This window comes from Micrasema longulum, unplaced genomic scaffold (assembly GCF_059751315.1).
Source record: "Micrasema longulum isolate JH-2025_06_02 unplaced genomic scaffold, ASM5975131v1 h1tg000880l, whole genome shotgun sequence".
Classification (NCBI taxonomy): Eukaryota; Metazoa; Arthropoda; class Insecta; order Trichoptera; family Brachycentridae; genus Micrasema; species Micrasema longulum.
Genome location: NW_028278072.1, coordinates 443,180 through 470,177, shown reverse-complemented (window position 1 = coordinate 470,177; position 26,998 = coordinate 443,180). Strand labels below are relative to the sequence as shown.

Sequence of the window (26,998 nt, the reverse complement as noted above, 5' to 3'; positions counted from 1 at the left end):
CTGACACTATCATTAATACTACTCTCGACTCAATGCACAGTAACATAAAGCCAGCTTTCATTGGAGACATCCATCGGTACAGTACTCGATCAAAAAACAATATATATATATTGGATCTGTGAAGTCTACGAAGTTTGGTACTAGATCTTTACAATACATAGGTTTCAAGGAATTTAATAAATTGCCACAAAAATTTAAAGTACCTATTTCAAAATATAGAAACAGGACGTGCGAATTGAAGAATTATTTTTTCCAGAAGTACTTTGAATAAATAATGTTAGTTTATCCAGAGAATGCGCATCTTGAACATATATCTTTTAATATTTTACCGTTTTTGCTTGTATAAGTAATTTTTAATACTATTTAAATGTTATTTGTGTTTTTTTTTATACCTTTTTTGGCTTGTATACATAATTTCAATACGTTTTTGATAAAAAAAAATAACCTGTATTGGGTGTGCGCATATTTTGTTCATTAAAAAAAATGATTTTATTTTGTACTAGTTCAGTATGTATATATACATACATGTAATTTTTAAACTTTTTCAATTTTCTTTCCCAGATTGCATAATGTAAACATTATTTTGAATTTATTTCCATGCCTAGTATTCTGTTTATTTCGTTATTTTCAAGTATTTTTCATACCCTTTTTAATTTGTAGTATATCATAATTTTAATTTTTCTGCTTTTGTAAATAATATTATAGTTTAAAATTTAAAAACGTCTTTAAATAAATTTGTTATCTGTATGTCCCTAAATGAGTTTTTTTTTTAAAAAACTCCTTGGGAATATTGTATGTAATTATGTATAATATGTTTTCAATTTAATAAAAAAAAAAAATTTAAAAAAATGTGACCTTACAAGGGTAACTCGTGTCGAGGATACTTAACAATAAACTTTATTTAAATTTTATTTTTAAAATTATATTTTTATTATGTCTCAATGTTCGTAGACATGATTCCATCCCGTAGTGAGATTAACATAAACCTGCCAATGCAGGTCATAAACCTTGCCTAGGCTTATATTCACTTTTCAAAAATTATCGTGTGTTGCAATAAACTTGAGGGATTATCATTTTACACACGATTGATGATAAATGTTTTAATAAAACTTCTAAAAAAATTACGGAGTCTTTCTATCGTCGTAAGATTATTATTTTCATTTTTTGTATCTAAAATATAACCTGTATTGATTCTCGTCGTATTATTTTGCTAAGCTAAAGATCAAAATAACTGTCGTTTGCCGATGTTTAGTTTCAGTGTTTTTCAATCCGTGAGTTGCGACCCCCAAGGGCCAGACCTTGCGTGTGGGGTCGCCGTAAGCTAAAAAAACAAGGGTTTTGAGTCCTTCACTCGTGTAAAAATACAACGATTTCAGTAAGAAGGCTGTGCCTGTTTATTTTTTAGCAATTTGTCGAATATTTTGTATTTCTCTTATTAGTTTTTGTGATCACCGATGAAGAGAACGTTAATTAACATAGGTAGGATGTGGCAAATGGCACAATAAAGTGATAGTTTTTCCATTCCCTGGAAGTTCTTCTTTTCTCTGTATCCAGAAGACATTAATATTTTGCAAATTAAATTCCATTTTAAGTATCTTATAGATCGCTACGTGGTGCTCGCTTCTAAATTGCACTCGATTTCAGATTAAAAATAATATGGTCTATATAGGAGAAAAAAATTAATACGTCCTCCTTAAAATCACTGGCATTCGAGCATGAGGGGTAGCCAGTTTTATTACACGTAAAGGGGTCGCGCATTCTAAAAGACTGAAAACCCCTGTTTTATTTTAATGGATGCGTATATAAGAAAAAAGATTTTAGAGCCCGTAATCTAAAGTTATTTTTAAATTTGTCTTCAATTTTATCTACAAAATCAAACTAAGTTTTCTGTATAAAAAATTGAAAATGTTTTAACTCTTTTTTTAACTTGTTCAATTACAAATTACCGACGAAGACATTTTTAATTTTCTAACAAATGTACGCGTTGTCGTACATAAATATCGATTTTATTGTTTACCGTCTCGATATCTACTGATAAAGATAGCGTTCATAATCGCGGCTCTGGTAATTTAATATACTTAACTATTGTTGTCTGTCCAGACGGATAAAGAATTCAGTTCTGTGTGTGAGATAGAACCAGAACCCTGAACGAGTGTTTTGTTGAAAATTCTGGAAAAGTCAATCGAGTAGGGATAAATCGGTTTGTAGTCTGGTGTTTGGCGCATTCGCTTACCATGCTTGATGTCCCGGGTTCGTTCTCTAACAGGGTCGACGTGAAATATTTGATTAATGGGGATATAACACTGCAATATTTCTCTGTTCCTGGACCCGGTGCTTAAGACATATTACCCCACCTTCCAAAAAATATCTTGATACACTAAAATTAAAATTAGTTTTGCAGAAAGTAGCCAGCCATGAAAAAGTGAAACTGAGATAATAGAACGTTTGTAAAAAGAGTAAATAATAAAATCTACACAACAGCAAGATTGTCTTTGACTTTGACAAATGATAAGAAATTAATATATTTGTTTTTTTATACATTGCAAATAAGTATCTTATTATAAATTTAACCAGTTTTAATGATTTTTAAAGTACAGTAAAATTTTCTGATGCTGTGGGTGTTTTCTGTAAATTGAGAAACCCCGTTTTTGCTATCGAAACTATTTTCAGAAGTTGGTTTTACAGTTTTTGTATGAAAACAGTCTAACTGTTTTTAGGAGAACAGAGAATTGACCTTACTGCACCCCATAACACTAATATCTCATATTTTCAAAATTGTGCTTTCTGCATAACTACGTTTAATTATATTGATAAAATTTAACTTAATCTATTATGTGTTTGTCAAAAATAAATATTCAATTAAATGAAATTCTTACCTTGATGTCTTTATAGTTGGCCAAAAGGTCTGTTGCAAAAGTAGAGTTTGCAATGGATGGTTTGTTTTTGACACTGGGGAAGATGACTCCACCTTTTCTCGCGGTCAGAACGCTGTTGGCACTGTTAAAAAATAGGCTCATTAATATTTAAGATTACAATATAAGCTATTGATATAAAAATTGATTCGTCGAATTACACTTAAGATATTTCCAAATTGACTGCTTTTTTTAGTGTCTACTACTAAAAATAATTAAAATAATTTTACGTTTTACATTTGTTTTTAACCTAACATATTTTAAAAATAATTAAAAAAAGAAAACGCCCCGATAACTTTTATACAGTTTTAAATCAGGTGCTTAGATATGACTGTAATTATAAGTTATAAAATGAGGAATTATATAATTTTTTAAATAAAATTTGCTTAGTTCAAATCACTGAATAGATAGTGGTTCAAATATTTACGTTAAAAATTTCATACGGTTTAAACATTTTGTAATTTTATTAGTCATTACGTGTATTTTTTTTTACCCATATGCTTATTGACATATGCAAATGGCAAAGTATTTTATGATTCAGAAAATATCTGTTTTTTAAACTTTGAAAAATACCTTCTCTTTCACCAGGTTTTTCTAACATAAAAAGATAAATGATAATAATTTGTGGTGTGCCCATTTGTAAATAAGCGTTATTTACTGACAACGAGAAAATAGAAAACGAGAGTCTTTTAAAGGCTTCGTTATAAACAAAGGTATTACGGATTTTTACAATCAATTTTTATTTTTGTTGAGCATTGTACAAAAGTAGATTCCCAAAGTGCGCGCTCACGATTTGGTGATGTTTCCGGGTAGCGAGCAATTCGCGTCGATTATTATTGCTTAAATTCCTGGGTGTCGCAAGGAAATACCAATATCCGTACAAAATGTAGGAGCCCATAATGAGAGCTGAGCTATGGTTTCCTCTGTACCTTCTCTATTATTATAGCTCCAGGACACGAGAGAGAGTATTTGTGATGCAAATCATAGGGCATGCAAGGTTTGACTTTCACATCTCGCCAAAACACTGTTCTGTGCGAGCGCTTTATGCTTTTACTGCATGAAATTTCTTTATATTTACGACCTTCTTTCACTATGAGGAAATAATACGTTTGACTATTGATACAATGGAGAAAATAAACATAAAATATGTAATAAAACCAAAGTATGACTTCACGTTTTTTCCAATTTGATTTTGTTTTTGTTATTAATATAATATAAAATTTTTATAATTTTTTAAAACTTGCATATTAACATATAAATGTTTTCAGACGGGATGAATCCCGTTTCAAACTAACCTTGTATCGGTGGTTGTTGTAGCGTCACTTGTGGTAGAAGTGCTCGAAGGAGTTGTGGTGCTCGAAGTCGTAGAAATAGATGGTATCGTAGTAGCGATTGGAGGCTCCTCACCGCTGTAGCGGCTGAGGTCGTACTCCACCAGACGGTCTATTGTGGGGTCCAACAGCAGATCAGCCGCTACCGGCCGAGCTGACAAGCTTGCAGCATCCACTTCCTGCTTCTTCAGCTTCTCTATTATTAGATTCGCTTTGACATTGAGGTCGTCGTGGATCAGGCCAATGGCTCTTTCTTGTCTCTGAGTTTGCGTGAGCAGCTCATCCGACTTCGGTACTAAGTCATCCACCGAGCTCTTGGTCCCGACCACTACGTTCCACACCTCATCCATCTTCTCGGAGACGTTGATGATGGGCAGCATCCTCCTCACGAGGTTGTCTATCTTGCTAGTGTGTCCCAGGTGCCTCACGGATTGATTGGAAGAGGAGTTAGACACGGTCACCGCTCCCTCCGGCTCCATTACGGCACTGTGAACTTCTGACACGATGTTTAACACTTTTCCCAAGTTTTCAGACACCAGATTAATATGGAATTGTAATTTTCTATCTACGTTTCCGGTTGCTGTACGTAATTGCTCGAGCTCCTTGGTAATGTGGTTAATGACTTCGGCGTTCATCGCTTTCGTAATTTCAAGCACGTTCATGCTGATGGGTTTCTTTTCGCTGGCTTCAGCATTAATGTCATCGACCGGCAAGAAGTTACTGTCTATCTGGTTTTTCAATCCCACCAGTTTGGAGTCGATATCGGAGACTTTCTGGTCTAAGGACACGAGACGTCTATCCAGAGTGTCGCCATCCTCCTTCATGTTCTTATCATTCGTCGCACTGTCTCTAGGTATTCCGCGCAATATACTGCTACCAGGAGGTTGCTGGTGAAATAGTTTTAGATCAATAGTTCGTAATTTAGAAATAATGTCGTCCGTCTTATCAATGTTATCATTGACGCGGGAATCGAGAGCTTCCACGCGTCGCATCAAGTGTTCTACCGCTTTATCAAGGTTTTCTATCCTCTGAAGCTTAGTTTCCAATGTGCTCACGATCACTTCAAACACATTGAAAATGTATTGTTCTCTGAAACAAAGAAACAAAAAACAATTATTTTATGCAGTTTTACGTTTTAGCAAAGGCTTAAAATAACTTAATTTGTTCGTGCACTTGGGTTTGATTCCCGATATGAGCTGACATGAGATATTTATTTAGATGCGTATTTTTACATTGCATTATTTTATAGACTCGGGACTGGAACCTGAAACGTAAAAGTGATCACGCCACCTGCACTAACAAAAAAATGATCGAGACTCTGCGATTGCTGCAAATATAGTGTCTTAAGCACCGTTAGGTGCGTATAAAATAATAATGATGGTGGGGATGATTAAAAAGGCTTAACTACTACTACTATCACGCCATTTCCCCGTAGGGGTAGGCAGAGAGAATGGACTGCAACACACGTCTATCCTGGCATATATTCCTAGCCTCTTCCACATTCATATATCTTGTCATACATGCCCTTCGGTTCTGTCTGCTTTTGACATGACCAGACTTAAGATTTTTGGTCGTCCTCTTAAGACTTAAGAGTTTTGCATTTTAACATATGAAACGCATTGTGGCGAAAACGAATTACCGTTCATTGAATCTAGAGGTTATATCACTAGAAGACCGGAAGACTTGACTCATTAAATACTATGATATTCTACATAATATGCGATAAAATCACTAAAATCACGCCACCGCCACGGTTTTGCTATTTTGTAGCCCTCGGCAAATTGCGAGGTGGTTAGGAAGGGTAAAGGTAACCATACTTCAATAATACGACATACATATGCAGAGTGCTGACTGGCACGAAACAATATTAATGGTGTCCGGTACCCAGATACGTAAGTAAAAACTTTTCATTTTATTTATCTATTTGAAATCGGCTCACCAGTTTTATCAAGGACAGTCATATTCTCACTGATTAGCCGAGAAGGCTGCCTACGTGGACTCGTGGACGGCTATCTAATCAATTCCCCGGTCCGTTCACTCTCAATCAGATATGTTTGTTTAATGCACTTATTTGACTCTCGTAATTACCGCCTCGCACCTGTTCCACGCGCATTCCGAGCAGTCCGGTCCGTTCTAAGTACTGCGACTTAATACTTGCAGAAGTTAGAGTGAAAGACCAAAATCCTTCGTTAAAGGTCAATGTTTTACAAATGTGTCAAACACAGTACCGTGAATTTATGGGTATATCCACATACTTTTTGATTACTATTAAGTAGAGTAATTAAAATTTTATTTAACGTTTTTGCTGAAGCAACAATTCGACCTGAATTCAAGTTATTTTTAATTCCTTTTCAAATGTTTGTTTACTTATTACCGAGGCTTGAATACGTTATTACAAAAAAAACACAATTAAACTAAGCAAAACCTTAATATGTAAGATTTTATTTGAAGACTTTTGTTCATAAAATAAAATCATGTCTACCAACAATTTTTCTTTTCCTTAAGTTAGTATTTTTTTGGTATATTAGTGATTACTTTTTTGGTATACTCACTAATATTTGCAATAATTTAAATTACTATTTACCAATTTTAAACTCTACGTTATTACAATAAACACCATTTATAAAAAATAAAAGTTTTATATTATTAATATTTAAAGCATTAACTTTGTGGTCAAACATTTTTCTAAATGTTATTAAATATTTGTATATAACCACTTACCAACTTTTCTATGGCCACCGGTTTCGAGACGTACCCGTCTCTTTGTCAGAACACCAATTAACCCAACATGCAAACCAACCAACCTGATAAAATACCTCCTATTTTTCTTAAACATTACGCCTCAGTACTGGCTGAACCCATAACTTCATTATTTAATAAATTATTGTCTGTAGGGCATTTTCCTTCTAAGTGGAAGTCCTGCTATGTCACACCTATTTTCAAAAAGGGCGATGATACGGATATAAAAAACTACCGTCCTATTTGCATACAGTCCGTCATTCCTAAATTGTTTGAGTCAATTATCCTTGATCGAATTCAACCGCAAATTTTAGAAATAATTGATAGTAAACAGCATGGTTTCTTTAAATGAAGATCAACTGCCACAAACTTAATCCTTTATCAGAATTTTATTAGTGAAGCTCTCACCAAAAATCATCAGGTTGACAGTATATACACTGACTTCAGCAAGGCGTTTGATAAAGTTTCACATAAGGTAATGCTTGCCAAGTTATTTGGTTTGGGATTTCGGGGAGCGTTTCTCGATTGGTTTTGTGCCTACCTGTCAGACAAATTGTTATATATTAAAATTAAAAATTCGCTATCAAATTGCTTCTTTGCAACCAGCGGTCTTCCGCAAGGCAGTCATCTGGGTCCTATATTGTTTTTGATTTTTGTAAACGACATAACATCATGTTTCCGAGATAACGAAGTTTTGCTGTTTGCTGATGATATAAAAATATATAGGGAGGTAACAAACATAGGTCATTGCGAAACTCTGCAATCTAACTTAAATTGCTCGAATGTATGGTGTGAAAGGAACAATGCGTTCCTCAATGTTGACAAATGTAAAGTTTTGACTTTTTGCCGAAATAAGAATCCAATGGCTTTCAAATACACCATAAATTCTATAAATTTGGAGCGAATGTCTGAAATAACCGATCTTGGCATTATATTCGATGAAAAATTAAATTTCATTAAACATATACAGAGCATAACAAATAAAAGCATGAAAACTCTGGGATTTCTGTTGCGAACGATCAAAGATTTTGACTCAGTTTATGTAATAAAAAAAATTATATTGCTTTAGTACGTAGCCAACTTGAATACAACTCGGTTATATGGTCACCATATTATAAAGTACATATAAATATTATTGAAAGAGTTCAACATAAATTTTTACGTTTCGTTAATTTTAAATTGGGTATTTCAGTTGAAGATATTAATTAATCATACTTAAATAAATATTTAAATATACGAAAATTAAAAAATAGTAGGAAACTGAATGATTTGTTAATTTTATTTAAATTATTAAATTCAATATTTGATTGTTCCGAACTGTTATAACTAATTAACTTGCGAGTTCCGGGCCGGGTCACCCGATTTAATAAACTATTCTATGTTAATGTATCTACCACAAACTATAGTGCACACTCGCCAATAAGGAGAATTCATACATTTGCAAATGAATACACAAATGACGTAGATATATTTGATATGACACTTTTGAATTTTAAAGGGCAGTGTATCAATTTAATATCTTCAAATTGTAATACCTAAATAATACTATGTTGATTTCAATTGTTTACCGTTTATTGACTTATATATGTATTCTTAATAATTATTTTCTAACTTCTTCTAATTTTAAGATTATTTTAATACAATCTATGCGAAAAAATGTACTCCTGTTCTCCACTGCTATACATGTATGTATTATTATGTATCCTCATATATTTTCTACTATTATGTAATGATTTTTATTTATTTTTATTTCATTTTTATTTTTGTTTCTCTTCTTAATTCATTTTTATTTTTTGCTTCTTTCTTTGTGTAAAATGCATTTCTGTCTTCATATTTAAAAATGCACTTCTGTTCTTTCCACTTTTATATTAATATGTAAAGAGGATATTATTGATATTTTTCTTTTTCTTTTAAAAATCATTTATATATTTTTTGCTACTTCTTTGTAAAATACATGTCTGTCTTTATTTGTATTTATGTATGTAAAACATGTAAAAGCCTAAAAGGCGTTTAAATAAATAAATAAACAAACATGCTAAACCCACTATACACATGGGCAGACATAGAAAAGTCGGTAAGTGTTTATATACAAATATTTAATAACATTTATTTAGTAATAAAAGTATTATTTTATTATTCACACATTCAAGCATCTTATCGTACAATTTGAATTCTTTATTAATTCAACTATTTTGTTTTGTTCTTAAGCGGTAATAATATCCTATTTTATTTCTAGTTCTTTATATAGTAACGTAGATTTCTATTTTACATAATTTCACTTATAAAATAATTTGGCATAAGATTATTAACTCTTAAAAGACTGTGGTAAATAATCCCTTTGCGCGCGGTGATGTAACATCGTGTTACCACTAGTAAAAGACGGTATATTCTAAAGTTCAGACATTTGAAAAAAAATTAAAACATGAAGACATACTGCTAAATAATTCTTTTTCCATAATTAATGCGAATAAACACATAATTAAGCCCTGTTTAAGCAAATTTAATTAAAAATCACAAATACGCCAATCATGTTACGGGCGTGCGTCCCCCATCATTGTCATCAACCGACTGAAGACTAAATCTGTTTTAGACGACACCCGCCGCAGAAAAGCGTTTCTATCTTCCTTGATATGACTTATATCTTCGTGCTCTCTCTTGTATAAGGTATCTGTATAGATGTGTTGCTAAATTAGCGGACATTCATTCTTTGCGTAGAAAGGATAAAAAAAAATTGTTTTAACATTTGCATAGTTATACAAATGTTACTTTCCAAATCGAGTGTGAAAATGTCCATTTGAGGATTACAAAAAATATGAATTCACATTTTTGTTAAATAAGAGAGATATATCAAGTCTTGTGTCCTTTGTCGACTAGTGTGACATCACAGCCACACAAGAGTTAAACACTTGCCAATTCTTTGATAAGGGACATAATAGTATAACTGCCAAAGATTAACTTTTCAAGTGAGAAATTAAACCTTATTATGAACCCAATTATTTAGCTACAGAACTTAGATTTTGCGAAATGGGTTATTATTTACATATAATTTTATTTGTTCCCATATTCGAATAATTTGTACAAATAATATAAATATGTAACATATACTACTTGAACCATTAAATATAGGACAGAAATGTGTCTAATTATACAACTAGAACTAACTTATACTATTTGTTTCGCTTAATAAATGATATGTGGCCACAGTGGAACTTAAAAAAGCCTATGACCAGCATATTCTATTCTCTAAAATGTACTCGAAGTCACTATTTCACGGCAACCCTCCCTACCAGGAATCGATCCCAGGATCTTAAGAATTGTAAACGAAAACGGTATGACTCAAAAATAAATTTTATTATCCACGTATATTGCACACTTAATATATATACACTAAACTTCAAGATAATCAGGGTAACGCTTCACTTTAGTTCAGCCAAGTCTAACAAAACAAATACTGGTATATTACGTAAAAATTACATTATCTGATAAATCATCAAATTCGTATTGTATACACAAACATATTGCGTTAACTCGCAATTAAAACTTTACAGTGAACTAAACGGGATGTTGTATATACCGGTATGTAATCATATTAATTAACTTTATTATATTTTGAGGAATTTTGACAGATATTAATGATTTTTTATTATTTTTTATTTATTTATTTTCTTTTATTTAGGAAACATACCGTACAGTTACATAGTTTTATATTTTACACAGTTAGACTTAACTCTAATGGACCAGTCAAGTCTCCATATTATGAAGTAATTATATGTAAGGTTTTTAATTAAATTACAAAAAAAGAGAAGGAAAAAAAAACATAAATAGAAGTTGTTTAAAAACTCAAATTAAATTTTAAAATTATGAAAATTTGCAAAAGTAATTATAAGTTAAGAATTAAAATAAAGAATGAAAAACATGCTCAGATGTAAAAATAAAATAAAATAATAATAACATTTTTAAAAGGGAAAAACATAAATAAATACATACATATTTCAAGGAATTCAAAGAAACGATGAAAAAAATCTTTAAGGAATCTAATATTTGTAGAAATAATCCATTTTTGACTTGTTGGAATAATAAAAATATTTTCACACCTTAATTTCTGTGTATCAGAAATGGCAAAGCTCAATGTTTTTACAACTTATTATTGTCACTTAATAAAACTCCGTAGTCAAGTTTAGCTTTTTCTTATTTTGACCAACGAGTGCTTTCGCCAAGTCGACATTTTTAAGACTTCAAGACCAGTCTTCCAAAGTAATTCGTTTTTATTGAATTTTTTTTTTTAAGAAACTTCGCCATACAATTTAATGCTCTTTTTTACCACACGTAAGAAAACATGAATTATATCACTGAACTTGAACATTGAGTAAAATACCGAAGGAAACAATACGGTTATTATTATGTTTACGGATTTTTTCTTATATTTTAACAGTCAAATGGGAAAATATTACAAAATATACTGTTCATTATAACGTCAATAATAAGGTTTTATATCTCGACCCAAATTTCAAGACTTTTAGACTATTCGATACTAATTTGTAAAATATAATTAATTAATTAATAACCTAATCAATAGCCCAGATATTGTTAGAAACATTTCATATCGAGTCCCTGTCCGTAGAACTCGTCGTTCTGTACCCTTCGTCAGTCCGAGCTCATATGCTAATCATATAAAAAGTAGCACTCTTCGAAGAATACAGACTACCCATAATGACAGTCTTAGTGACATCGACATATCACACTGTAAATTCTATATTTTCATCAGATCTGTAAACACTTTGAGTACTGGCCGATTACAAATAGAATTTACCCTGTGCCCGGCCCATTTTTGTGAAATTTCATGCTTTGTGAAGGGTTTCTTAAAAGTGTCATAGTTATGAAAATACTAAGTGTAATCAATTAAAACTTCTGATTTATATTTGAAACAATTTAAGTCAATTTTAAGTAATTTTTGAACGATAGTTATATTATCACTTGTTTACACGGCTCCGGGATAAAAAGTGTTAAAGACATTTTAAATATTCTGCTTAACTTTTAATTTTTATTTATACTATGTCTATCAAGGAACAGTAATTGGAATTTATTAATTATATTTGTGAATAATATTTTAAATGTATAAAATATGAATGGTGATATTATTTCATATGCTGATGATACCGTACTCATTATAAGGGGATCTTCATGGGACGAAGTAAATTTAAAATCAAATATAGATATTAATAAATTAAAGAATGGTTTGATGACAATATTCTGAATACTGAAAACACATCTTACATCACTTTTTCATTGAAAGAACAAATTATACCTCCTATAAATATCTGTATACACACAACAAAATGCAATGAAGAATATAAGTTTCATAATGATAATTGCCCACAAATCACTGAAAAAAATAGCATGAAATATTTAGGCATTATAATTGATAAAAATATAAAATGGAAGGAGCAAATAAATAATATTGTAAATAGAATGAGAAAACTTATATATGTATTTATTATATCCCATCGAAAAATTAAAATCAATTTTCTTTGCATTCGCCCAATCCATATTACAGTACGGAATAATCGGATGGGGTGGTGCTTTTAAAACAAATATTTTACCAGTTGAAAAAATACAAAAATGAATTATGAAAGTTATTTTGAAAAAACCGTCTACTTTTCCCACTGTTCAATTATTTTTAAAATTTAAAGTTTTATATATAAAATTGCTATATCAAAAGAATTGATTGCTTCAAATACATAAAGATAAAATAAATAGTAGTATTTCTAGGTCTCAAAACGTAATTACGCGACGTAGAACAGGTGGTAATATCTTAATTCCTTAATTAAAAACAACTACTGCACAACATCATTATACTTACAGAGGAATATTTTTCTTTCATGAAACGAACAAAGATAATAAAAAGTACAGTCAGGAATACAATATATTTAAGAAAGAAGTAAAAAATTACATCTATAATTCTTCTTTATGTAACACTGATTGAAAACATCGTTTATATCTTTTTTGTAATTTATTTATGTTCTTCTAAAAATATTATTGATTTAAATAAAATAATGTATTGTAAGATGTCACTCCCCATTATGTACACAAGAATTGTTTATTTCTTTTACGTAATGGGAAACGTTAATGTAAATATATGTATTTGATTAATGTAAAAAATTGTTTTTAGTTGTAATATTGTATTTTAATTTGTTATTAATAAATCAATAAAAAAAATATCTACTACCTACATCTAATTAATTTTTGTTGGTTGTGAATTTTTACCAAGAAATTTAAATGTTCATGGAAGCAGAGAGAGGGGAGAAAATTAGAGTAGGAACTATGTAATTCTCCATTTTATGTACTTTTAATTTCATTTTTAAAAGAGTTTTTTTTGTATTTAATTTTTTCCCCCTCCTTCTGTATCTTTATATTTATAATTTCTCTGTACGTGTAATGTTACTGAACTCCTTCTAAACGGCTTAACCGATTTACGTGTGGTTTTCAAAGAAATATAGATCTTTGCGCTGTGCGTGTTCGTAGATATTAAAATCTTCAATCTAATATGTAAAAGAAACGTGAGGGACATAAATGTTTTATTCGTCGATCTACCAGGGTTGCATTCAAGGAAAATGCATTTATAAAAAAATGGAAAGATGTTGAATTTTTGTGTTTAAAAAAGGTTGTTTTTGAATGTTTACAAACAGCGTTTTGTTTTTTGTGGATCTCAATCAGATTTTTTTTTTAAATTCCTTATAATTTCTACCCACTTATTTCTTTTTACTGGATTTTTGGTAATACTAAAATAATATTAAATTCAATAAATTCATAAAAATCATATTCCTACACAAGTACACCCCTTTGTTGGTGAGAATACCGGAGTTTGACGTTTTTAAAAAAAGGACGTATTTGAAAAAATAATTATTTTATGTTTTGGAATACAATTTTTAGTTTTAAAATTTAATCACAAATAAGTACCTAGGTACATACTTAACAATAAAAAGTCTTTTTCCAAGGTAATAAATAGCAGGCAAGCCAACGTTTGGGCAGGACAACGTCTGTCTGGTCCGCTAGTTCATTATAAATTAATGTGAAACTTGTAATTGGTCTTATTTTCTATAATTGTTCTCTTGTACCTTGCATTTATAAAAAAGACTGTATGAGTTCTATAATATATTTTTTTAAATAAAAAAATAAAAACATTATTCTGTATAAAAAAAGAATACAAACAATGTAAAAGTATAAATAAATAATAAATAAATGAAAAAATAGTGCATGTAGTAAATAAATAACATCGTGGCATACTTTTATTTTTATTAAAACGAATACAAAACGTGCCAACCGTGCCGTCTATCCCCCAATAGCCTAACTAAAATAACACAACCAAAAAATCTTCTGAAATCCATAACTATTTAGTTAAGGGTGAAGTCGGCTAGCAACCAGCAGCCGTCATGCTCCAGACAGAGCTAAGTGGAAATATGCGCAGCTTTGGCATATATTTGAGCAGTACTGCACTGATCAAGACTTAACCAAATTTAAAAAATGAAAGTTTCAACCTGGCGAGGGTCATTTTTGCTTTGGATTCTTAGTTTTGCCTGCGCTAGCACTGATATTGTAAAATTCTACCTTAATTTTCATTATATCTTGAGATGGTCACCCCACCAAAACAGAAGACATAAAATAAATTTTGTATTTCTGGTTTTGTGTTTGTATCCACACAGTGACTCGATGAATATATGTCAAATATTTGACATTTGTGCGGATGTTGGGCCACATGTAAGTAAATAAATAAAATATATTTGGATCTTTGAAATCGCTGTTAATAAATTGATAATATGCATGTTTTGCAAGAAAGGAAGCCCAGTCCGTAAACATGATTAAAGTGCGGGCAAATGGAATAATTTCATTGACCACCGTGTAATGGTATAGCCTCCGAGCCGCAGGCTGCTGAGGTAAGAACAGATGGTCTTAATCTCAGAATATAGTGGATATATATAGAGTGGATTATATAAAAAAACATAATAAAAACGAATGCAAAGTATTTTTTATACATCGAAGTATTTGTACATATTGTGTAAAGCCTTTAACGGATTTCAAAACGGGGTGTAAATTTAAAAGGATGTGGAGAGATAAGACAGAAATAAAGTTACTTACACAACATTATTTTGCATTAAATATGAACAGGATTTAAATCACTTTATTTAGAACATTATTGCGACTTTAAACCTTACCCAAAACACTTAATATGTTAAATTGACCCAACGGAATTATTTTTCTTTTTTGTTTTTCAAACGGTCATTTGTCATCATAGATCATTTGACATTTAATCATCGGTGTGGCCATATATGAAGCAAAATGTGCAAAATTAAAAATCCTCGAATATATTTCTTCTCTACCTCCACGATAAGATCCATAATAGCACCCCTGGTTGAGTTGTTGATTTGTTTACACAGACCATGGAAATACCTTTTTTTTTAAAGGAAATATTTACGTTCTTATGATTTACCTAAATATTTCAATTTTTGGGGCCATTTCCAACGAGTTGTAAATAACTCACTATAAAAATGGGGGTCAACTAAGTTGAAGTTGATCAGGGTGCGAACCTCGGACAATATTATCGCCAAACTAGACAAAAGAGCCCAGTACGTTTCGCGAACTAATCTGGCAAATTATAAAATTAAATTTCCAAATTTTGCAAACGTTGTTCGAGTGTAAGGCGTTCAATTATAAATTTGAATATTATTATAGCACAAATGGATCGTCTATTTTTAAACACCGCAATGTCTATATGGCCGCCGTAGGGAGATACAGGGTTTTAAGACGACTTAAATCTAAACAAATCTGTCACCATGAGTTTAACAAGAGACAGACTACCAATTGAAAGCTCTATCACGACAAAAAAAACACCCATTACAAATTTTACTACCTGAAACAAAGAATGATTCCAGAAAAAAGAAATAATGAATTAATTAATAATTATGTTTTTAATACAATTTTACAATTTTTTTTATTTAAAACTTCAAGCGTAAAAATAAATTCAATTTGGTGAGCTTATTGCTAAAAAGAATTTCATCTAGCCAATTAAAAAAAGATTGGGAAAAAAAATTGCTCAAAATTTGTAAATAAACACTTATAATTATGGAGGGGGGGAGACAGGAAACGGATCCTGTAAAAAAGGAATAAAAATTAAAAAGTAGATTTTTTTAGGGGAGGTTGGTGGGTTCTGGGAGTTCTTCTACATATTTGATGTAAATTAAATGTATGAACATTATAAAATGAATCAAATACTCTATACAGCATAAGTAAATGAATAAATACAAGGATTCTAGTTTTTACAGCTATATAAGTATATCGTTTTGATGATTATAGATTCACTCAAAAGATGGCGGTATTGTTTTTAAAAAGTGCAAGCAAAGGGCAAATTTAAAAAATATAATATTTGTTTATCGATTAGACGAATAACTGCACGCATTAGAAATTGCACGTCTATAGTTTTATATTTTTAAGTTATGCTTCACTGTCTTTCTGTTATAAGCATAATGTCGTAATGCATAATGGTGTATTCACGCTTTATCCATTTGTTTTATTATACGAGTTTATTACGATTTTTTGCCTAGTAATGTAAAGATAAATTTTCATAATATTCGCACACCTCATTATTCTAAATCGCATGCCTATATTTAAAAAAAAAACTTTTGGTAACCGCGGGTCGATTCTAGTGTTTCGAAAATAAATTTAAATAAATGTACTGTATAATGGGCGATATTCCATTGTACTGGTTGCCGTTAACATTAAATTTATATTTGAAGCACTAACAATGTGGATATTCATAATAATCAAATTAATAATATGAATATAAAACAAATTTGTTTTAACAACTAATGAATTTCATCCGACTTTATTTTAACAGTGATTACTAAATATTACTTCGACACACAAGGAGCTAATGAGTCAAGTCCTTTGTCGCGTTGTCCTTGTAAAGATGGGAAGTGAGATGGATACAATTTTTAAAGCTAGACAGGAGTGGACTGAAGGAAATATTATTTAAATAAAATAAACAAAAAACAACTGTTTTATGAAATATTGTTATTTTCTTCTTATTAATCCTTTGGTCTGCTTCTGTCTAATTTTAAAGATCGTATGCATCTCACTTCACATTTCCCATCTTTACAAGAACATGACAATTAGACTTGACTTATTAGCTGCATATGTTTCGAAGACATGCACATGACTTGTCTATTTGTAACATTCACGGAGGGGGGTGGAAAAAAGTGGGCAATTCCCAATTGCTGACATTAAAGTTACTTAAAAATTAGAGTATTTAATTATACGGCAAAGTTTCTTGAAAATGTACGTAAAAAATATACAAAAACATTTAAATAAAAACAAATTACTTTGAACGGCGTCAAAAGTTCATATGAATCAACCAATGAAAAGAGAGTTGTTGAAGATTTTTAGTTTACTTACCATCAACGGACCAATCGGCAGAACTAACCGAGAAGAAGCGGAAGAGAACTTGAAACGTCACACGCGGATTAATTTCAGAAATACAATACACAATTATTATTTTTTTGGCATTGTTTAATAGTCTATTAACAAAAAAAAAATCATTGAATTTTCTCACTACCCCGCGATATTTATTTATTTATTTAAGGTTTCATAAATCTTTTACATAATTACAATAAAACCAGCGAAAAAAACACAAAAAAGCATTATATTTTTAAAAAAACAAACACATTAAAAAATGTCAAAAGAATTTATCATTCCTTGAACTTTCAATTATTAATTATTTTTCAAAACACGGCTTGACTTGAGCGGCGTGGTATAAAATAAATTTAATTCATGACTATATTGATTTGCAAGTCGCTGCATGCGAATAATTGGTAAATTCAATTAATAATTAGTACCATGATGATGACTGAAAAACAAAAAATCTTTGTTGGTCTATGTGGGATACGAAAGTTTATTAAAGTTAAAAGTTCTGGGCAACATATTTTATTTTTTAATGATTTATAAATGAACAAGAGGTCATTTACTGTCCTGCTTGACAGTAACGGTAAATTTTAATTAGTCATCAGGGATTAATAGTTAATTGATATTCCTATTTAATGATGAAATTGATATCATAAAATCAACTCAAATTTCCGATACGAAATTAAAATATTTTATTTATTATTTTTGTCGCTTATATAGTATATTCATGTTATTAAAAAGATAAGATGTGTTCAACGAAATTCTATAAAAACATCAAAAGTTTTACGCAGAAACTCTCGTTAACTTATCATCATCATTCCCATTTAGCACCTAATGGTGCATAGGGTATGGAATCGGCACACCAATTGCAGCGTATCTTGATCATTTTTGTCACATTAAGGTAATGGACAAGGACGAATGCATCAATACTAGAAGAGCTCCATATTACAACTCGTCTATCAGTGGTGTGTTTGAGAAGGATACTGTCTTTCTTTAGACATATTGCTAGACGTGAGCCAGACAATCTAGCAAAGGCAATAATGTGTGGCCGAGTTGAAGGTAGGAGAAGCCGGGGTAGAATCTCATATAGATGGACTAACCAAATAAAGGTGGCTACGGGGCTAAAATTTGATGAGTCAGTTCGTCGGGCTGAGGACAGACTGGAGTGGAACAGAATAATCAGAAGCGTTCATGATGATCACGATCCTCAGCATTGAGGGACCGACTTGGAAGAAGAAAAAGGTAAGATGATAAGTCTCGCGCTTCAGGTACCAGTCCAGGGACTACGAAATATTTTTAGTGTAAAAACACAATTTTAAATAAATATTTCATATCAACCATGTCGGGAATCGAACCCGAGACCTCTTTCTTGGTAGGCAAACGCGCTGACCATTATACTACGAGGCCGATGTTACTTGGTTACGAGCACATAATATTTTGATCAATCTCTTTCCATCGGCGTCATTTGAAAGTCGTTAAAGATTTACACTGAGAAACATACATACTTTATAATATATTTTATACTCGTAGAGTAAGTATGAATAAATATAATTTATATTTAAGTACTTTATTTATAAATTAATGTTTTGAACCTGGCCCCAAATACTTTTTAAAATATTTGAAAGTTTTCGATAAATGAATTAAGAAATAAAGACTCTCAGTACAATTTACTAAACAATAAGTCGGTTATCTTCTTTATATACATAATTCCTCTGTACGTATGATGTCACCGTACTCCTCCTAAACGGCTTAACTGATTTACGTGCGGTTTTAAGAGAAACATAGATCTTTGCGCTGTGCGTGTTCGTAGATTAAAATCTTCAATCTAATATGTAAAAAAGAGGTTAGGAGCATAAATGTTTAATTCATCGATCTACCAGGGTTGCATGCGAGGAGAATGCATTTGCGAAAAAATGGAAAGATGTTGTTTTTTTGTATATAAAAAAAGTTTGTTTTTGAATGTTTACAAAAAACATTTGTTTTTTGTGGATCGCAATCAGATTCTTTCCTTAAATTCCTTATAATTTCTACCCATTTATTTATTTTTACAGGATTTACTTTAATAACCTTAAATTCAATATATTTTTAAAAATCGTATTCCTACATAAGTACACCCCTTTGTTTTTTTTTTTTTTTTTTTCTTTATTAGGGCCTACTACCAAAACTTGATAACATCGGCCAAAAACAAGTAACATTTATAAACATAAGAAAAACATAAACAGACAGGAATAACAATATACATACAAACAAAAGACAAGAAAAATATAGGTACAAGAATAACATCAAAATATCAATTGTAATAATAAACACATATCCAAACCAATAAAAATTTCAACATAAATTGAAATAGGCACTAACAGAAAAACCCACCGAAACCTGATAGTGCCTATTTAACAGAAAATAGAAACTTACAGTAAAATTAGAAGGAAGATAGAACTTAATAACTAGAAAAATTACAACAGAATAATAAAAATATTAACAAACTTAATGGCGAGACGACCGGAGTTTGACGTTTGCAAAAAGAATGCCATATTTAAAAAAATATCCATTTTATGTTTTGGAATTCCACCATAAACAAGTACCTAGGTACCTACTTAAATGAAATATTTTAATATTATCAATTTTAAGTTTTGGAATTTAATCACAAACAAGAAGTTAGGTACCTACTTATCAATGAAAAGTCTTTTTCCAAGCTAATAGCAAAGAAGCCAACGTTCGGGCGGGACAACGTCTGACGGGTCCGCTAGTAGGTATATACATTTACGTGCGGTGATTTTCGTTTGAATTTTTTTATACGGTAATTTGAATATTAATAACATTTGTGTACTCGGGGCAAGTCCTGTGTCTGATAAAACAATTAATAAGTAGATATATTTAAATATTATGTAGCTACTTACCTTCCGCAAAAAAGAGAAATTTCGCCAATAACAATTTTTATAGTGTATATTATATTTTTATCAACTTTGAGAGCGCGGTAGATCAAACAATGCATAGATCAAGTGTAGCGATAACTGTAGAAAGTTTCAGATTCCGAGGCTATTATTTATATAACATTAAAAGGTAAACAAATGATAAATGATCCTTATTCTTCCCGTTACAATGATATAATAATAACACGGGCCTGTCAAAAACTTTTTGGGCCCTGACACCATTCCCGCTGATTCATACGTAAATTGATTTCCTGAATCCGAAAATAGCCCCCGTTTCCCACTATCACTCGCCATTTTTAGGCCTAGAAGCCTAAGACTGATCATGTGATCTAAATACGCTGCATCTAACACACCAATAACTAAGTTTTCCTTTTAAACTCAAATTTATTTTTCATAACTGTTTTTTAGAAATTAAAAATTAAATATTTATTGATATTTTCCACGTATGCCCAATTTTTTTGCGAAATTTGTACACGTATGTTTATTAATTACGTTTCATATTGTAAAGGTTTATTGAATCATTAACAAATAAATATAGAGGAATTAAAGGAATATAGATGTTCAAACTTAGGCAGAATGGTGAATGTTACAAAAAAACATAAAAAAACAAACCATGACGCTGTTTCCCCGTAAGCGTAGGGAAAAAGGATAGAACGCCACATTACTATCTTTACATACATATCTCGCTTCCTTTACATTCAAACATCTTCTTATGCACGCGCGCCGATTATTCCTACTTTTGACATGTCCGTCTTCAAGTATTTGATGGACTTGATCGTGCCGTGTCTTTCTCGGTCTTCCTCGTTTTCTGCATCCATCAACATTTGCATCGTAGATCCTTTTAGCCGTTCTTTCGCTGTCCATTCGCTCTACATGTCTAAACCAACGCCGAGCACCTTTCTCGATTTTGTCGATAATGCTTATCTCAGCCTTACATAATGTGCCGATCTCAACTTTTGTGCATCTATCGTACATAGTTTTACCACATATTTGTCTGAGAGATCGCATTTCGACAGCATTTAGCCTACTTTCATCCCTGTTTTTCCAAGTCCATGCTTCACTTCCATATATGAGCGTCAAGACCGGGACTCCATAAAGTGGCCACTTAAACGAGCCGATGTTAAATTAATCCTTAAAACAATGTTAAAGTTGCCAATTGTCACTAGTTCCGTTTATGTATCCCAAACAGCGGCTGTAATGAATGTTTATCATATTTTTAATCGGCTTTTGCTACGTTATTGACAAAAACACAAGACAGAAACTGAACATCAAAACATTGGAATCCGGGAAGCCCTTGAAGAATTGCAGTAGGTACCAAGAATTAAAACGTCATAATGTGGTAGATGTTCCCACTTATACTTTGGACCTAAAAATGTTGGTTAAATATCAAAATACTCAAAATTCGAGCAAAAAATTTAAAAAATATAAATAGATAGAAATGCAACTTACCCGGAAACTATGGTCACCCTATAATTCTTAAAATCCAAGCTACCTACACTTAGTTGAGATTCGTAACAATAAATTTGTATTTAAAATCAATTATTTTTGTATATTTATGTTTCGACTTTTAAGTCTAAAACAATTCATTGCGTAAAAAATATGTTTGTATCACACAAAACTAAAATTCTTAAATGTCTTCTTCGGCACGAGTTTTCCCTGTGAGGAATACATTGTTAATCCAATTACACCATGTATTTTGTAAAGTATTTAATAAATAAATGACAACTAAAGTTAGTAAAAATTTGTACGAGTATATAACAACTTATCGACTTTTTTAGTCTTTATTAATATTTACTAAGATAAGTTAAAATGTTTGACCACAAAGATAATGCATTGAACATAAATAAATAAAAGACAATGCCACGTAAATGCCTAGACTTCTATATTCCCTTCTATAAAATGTATTTCATTCCTGTTGTAATACATTTATATAAATAACACCCAAGGGGGTTGAATCCAGTTCTTGCCTACAAAAACTTGGACAAACTCAAAATATTTTTTAATTTCAAATTGAAACATTATTGCAACTTAGATACAGAATTTTAACATTTTGTCGACTTATACCCGTATGCAGAGACAAAACTTAAGGTGAGGAAAGTACATTCTAATTTCAAATGCAGAGAATAACCCGAAGGTGAAGACGATAGAATGTACTTTCCTCACCTTAAGGTTTGTCTCTGCATACGGGTATTAGTTTAGTTTCGAAAACTTCCGAATAGCTGTTGATTTTAGTGTTCGCTGTAGGTCTATTCTGCAGTAATTTATTTATAGATAACCTACAAAAAAATATTATTAATAAGTACATAATATCGTGGGTATACTGGCAAATAGCTTTAACTCTCAAATCCCTGTTTTGAAAAATCAAGCATTTAAGTTTTGTTTCAATTTTACTATTTTATGTATTATTTAAATACAGTAAGATGTTAAGTGCTCATTTAAGAAAATGTTTTAAATTTTTCCGTTTTTAAATTTTTTATTAAGTAAATATTGAGTTTTTTAAAGCTTTTAGCCTGAATAAAATACCCGATTTACGACTTAACCTTAAATTTATTTTGAAAACTACAGATATATGAAATTTAATATGGCTTAGTGTATTTTTCCAGTTTGTAGAGCGTTAAAAACTTTAATAAACTGCATCATTAAGTCGAATCAGCGTATTTTCGAGTTAACGTTTTTTGCCAGTATACCCACGATATGTTAGTACTGTAATTATAAATGACTGTTTTTTCTGTGGTTCCCTAAAAATCAACTCAAACAACAATTATTATTATTCACGCGATATACGTAGCTTTATTCTACACTATTTTAATACAATATGTGTACAAAAGTTTATTGACAAATTCCAAAATGACATTCAGCAGTATCTGTCAATACTAAGCACTGGCCTTTAAAATTAATTTTAAAAGAAATCACTATTCATAGTGCCAAATACGACCACTGCAAACGGAACATGTCCTATGTGGTACATAATATATGTCAACGATGTCCTATCAAAGAAATATAGTCCTTCGGAAACAATGTTCGAAATACTAGTTTCCAAATAGAGAATCTTCAAAGTATATTTGTAATCTGCAAGCTTGTTTTAATTCTATAAAGGCTGACTTGGGTTAAAGATGTAAAATATAGTGTACTTTTGTTGTATAGAGAAATAAGCTGAGATAATCGGCTAGTTTCATGGTTCACTGAGAACGGGCTGGGCGCTGGACCACTCACTACATAGATATTTTTTGTAGGAAGATATAAACGATGTTGGTGGTCAATTACTGTTATTTTACTAATTTCTGCATAAACATATTTACCTCCATACCTGCCCTTTTCGGTACCGGTAGGGCAGGTATGAAGGTAATAAAAACGTTAATAAGATATTACGTGTGATGTGAAATGGGACACACGACTATCTCTTCGTTCTAGTAACGAGAGAACCCTTTTGAATACCCTGTCACCGCTCTAATTTTTTTGCCTCCTCTTTCACAGTAGTAGCCGCTCGATTGTGGAATAATCTACCCACTAATGTTAGAGACACCCCTTCATTATTTACATTTAAGTCAAGATTGAAATGTCACTGTCTAAATATTTAAATTGTTCCTTTATCCTTCCTTTAGTGTTATTTTTTTTATACATATAATTATATTTATTTTTGTTAATCTTTGCTTTTAATTTTTGTATAAAATTGTAAGATTCAATATGTCCATGTATTTATAATTTTCTCAAACTGAACGGTTTGGGTAGGTAGGAAGAAATTGCCTTAAGGCAATATGCCCGCCCTTATATGTATATTTATTGTATATGTATATAAAGTGTCAAATAAATAAATGAATAAATGGGACGTACTCGCATTTTCCACATACATCTACTCGTATTAATTGAAAATTAAACGGTTGTCAATTATTGTAGTTCGAAACTAGAGCTAGTAAGTTGATTGCCACAATTTCAGTGTTCACAAGTTAATAATAATGAATTACGATAAAATTTAATTGTGATGATTTGAATTTTCACTGTAATTTAATCCAAATCATAAAACATTTCGCAAATTCAGCGTAATTATCAAACTCTCGCCATCGATGAAATGTAGGCATTAATCTTCCGTGATGAAGATGATATTTATCAACGATTGCCACATAATTATGTACATATTATAATTAATCTTGAAAAAACACGACGTTTTAATGAATGTCTTCACCATTAGCTTAATATACATAAAATATCAATTGTGAATTTATAAGATGTTATTAATGGCTGTTTGCCATGTGGGCGAATGTTGAGAGTTGAGACATGAAAGCAGCGAACTTCACGGATCTGAGGATAATGTTGAATCGATCAACAGTCAATTATTTTCATAATAATCTTCGTTCAACCATGGAATGCAAAGTTTTTTCTTTTAACACTAAAATATTGCATAGTCGCTGGACTGGTACCTAAAACTTAAGACTGATCATCTTACCTTCATGTAAAAAAAATGATCAAGATACGCTGCGATTGGTGTACCAGTGCAGTGCTCTATCCACCATTAGGAGCGAAAAGGAATGATGATAGTATATAATAATAATATTTGCAATTATTTATAAAATAATATATTAAAAAAATAAAAACAAATATTATTCCATCCTTATTTTATGCAGGTCAGAACAAAGAAAAACGTTTTAGAAAATATATACAGAAGTCTGCTGGCAGATTTAAAACTTAAAAAAAGGAATTGAAATTGTTATACTCAGTATATTGTTAAATTTTATTTATTTATTTTCATAAACAAAAATAATGCAGATTCCTGTTTTTTTATTTTATTACAATTTTATTTTTATTTAGGAAAAACAACAGTTGTAAAATGTAAAGAATAGAAAGTACATCCAGTTAAAGTTTTTCACAAATATAATGAGTGAACATGTTAAACAGTAAAGAAAAAAAAATACACAAGGGAAGATAAAAAAAGAGCAAGAAGGGTGAGGAAATAGGAGGAGAGGGATTTTTATAATACAGTTGATTTTTGATATGATAATAAAAGAAATATAATTAAAAGTATATAAACTAAATACTCACTGACAAATGTTTTATTTTAGTGGGTTTCAAAAAGTTTTTTTTGTAAGTCAGAAACTTTTGTATTAAAAATATGTAAATGGGGTAAAAGTTAAATATGCTTAAGTAAGTTAAATTTAGAGCAGTCACGATGAATAAACGAGTTTTTAACCTATTTTTATTATTATTATTTTAGGCTTTGAAAATAACTTGACCCAGATGCTGTCCGTTTTGTGGAAACACTCTTGTAATCAAAACCTCATATAAGCATAACTCGCGTGCATAAATCTAGACTGATAGCTGCAATCTCCCGTCGGATATTTACCCGTAGGGCACTTATCGTCAAAGGCGAATCGCGAAGATTTAAGGTGGTCTACCACTATGCTGAACAACATCGCTCTGGATATTAATCTGTTCCATGTATCCGAAGGGGTTTTCCGGAGCAGGATTTTCCTACTATGAGTCTCTTTCATGTGTGTTTTTCTTTTTATAATATGCACGTATTGAATATATGTTTGTAATGTATATGTTGTATTTAAACTAAATGAATTGAATTGAATTTAAAAAAGGCGGTGGTTAGATCAGCTGATCTTGGGATTCTGGTTATGTCACCAAAGCGACTTCCTCACTTTAGCCATTAATGCTTCAGCGGTGTGTTCCGTGGCCTTATCTCGCTGGAAATGGATTATGTTATTAAAACAATTACGTCGCTGCCGCACCGGTGCGGTATAACAAAGCTATCCCACGTCACACGATATAGCTGAAGTCACTGTTTCACGATTACAAAAATAAAAATGGCCCAATTACGCGTCGGTCGGAAATGACGCACCGAGCAGCGGTTTTCAGGTTTTGAAGTGTCTGAAGATGGACTTCTTGCGGGTCGTTTTCGCTCCATAAGTGAACAAACGAGAATATGTTGTTCCAACGTATCAGAGTAGAAAATCCTTTAAAATCACTATGGCGTAGTTTTCTATCCGTATGTGATGATTTCATTTCAACTCTTGTATTTTAACTCTTGTATGATTTTCAGCTTGTAAGGTTGGAATTTTAAATCTTTCTTCAAAATATTGTGTACCAAAGTCCTTTCAATGCCAGTAAATGCTGAAACTTTTCTATAAGATTTGCGCGGATTTCGCAAAATTTTGTCTCACGCGGTTTATATTTTCCAGACTCAAAACAGAAATTGAAGGTCCGAGAAGAGGTTGATTTTTAAATATTCAAACTTCTGCACCCACGTCCATACCGTTTATTTTTTATTTTTATTTTATTTTATTTTTATTTTTATTTTTATTTTTATTTTTTTATTTTTTTATTTCAGTAAAATGCCTATATAGTTTAGAGCCAATTCTACCATATAAACATGAAGATAATTATAAACATAACCATAAACATAAATATAAACATAAATATAACAATCAACATAAATATAACAATAAACATAAAATAAAATGTTATATTTGCAGCACTTATGGTGGTCTTCGCATATCGCGCCATCACTCAAATAACGGTGAATGGATCCACCCTGCAGTGGCTTGGATAATTTCGTTATTAGAGCTTTTCAGGCGTTCCCATAGGCTCCAGGCTCTTTGGTGAAGTAGGGCAGCGAAGGTGTTTATTCGCCCGG

At 31.1% G+C, this 26,998-nt stretch overlaps 1 protein-coding gene across 1 annotated transcript in view; it reads right to left on the bottom strand.

Annotated features, from left to right (window-relative positions):
* Window positions 1-26,998, bottom strand: part of LOC148278446 (uncharacterized) — a 224,739-nt gene that overhangs the window by 22,965 nt on the left and 174,776 nt on the right. Inside the window, exons 2-3 of the mRNA XM_088231389.1 lie at window positions 4,208-5,332; window positions 2,877-2,997 (exon numbers count right to left, since the gene is read on the bottom strand). Of these exons, the coding sequence (XP_088087515.1) occupies window positions 2,877-2,997; window positions 4,208-5,332 (1,246 nt within the window). The remainder of the gene's footprint in view (window positions 1-2,876; window positions 2,998-4,207; window positions 5,333-26,998) is intronic.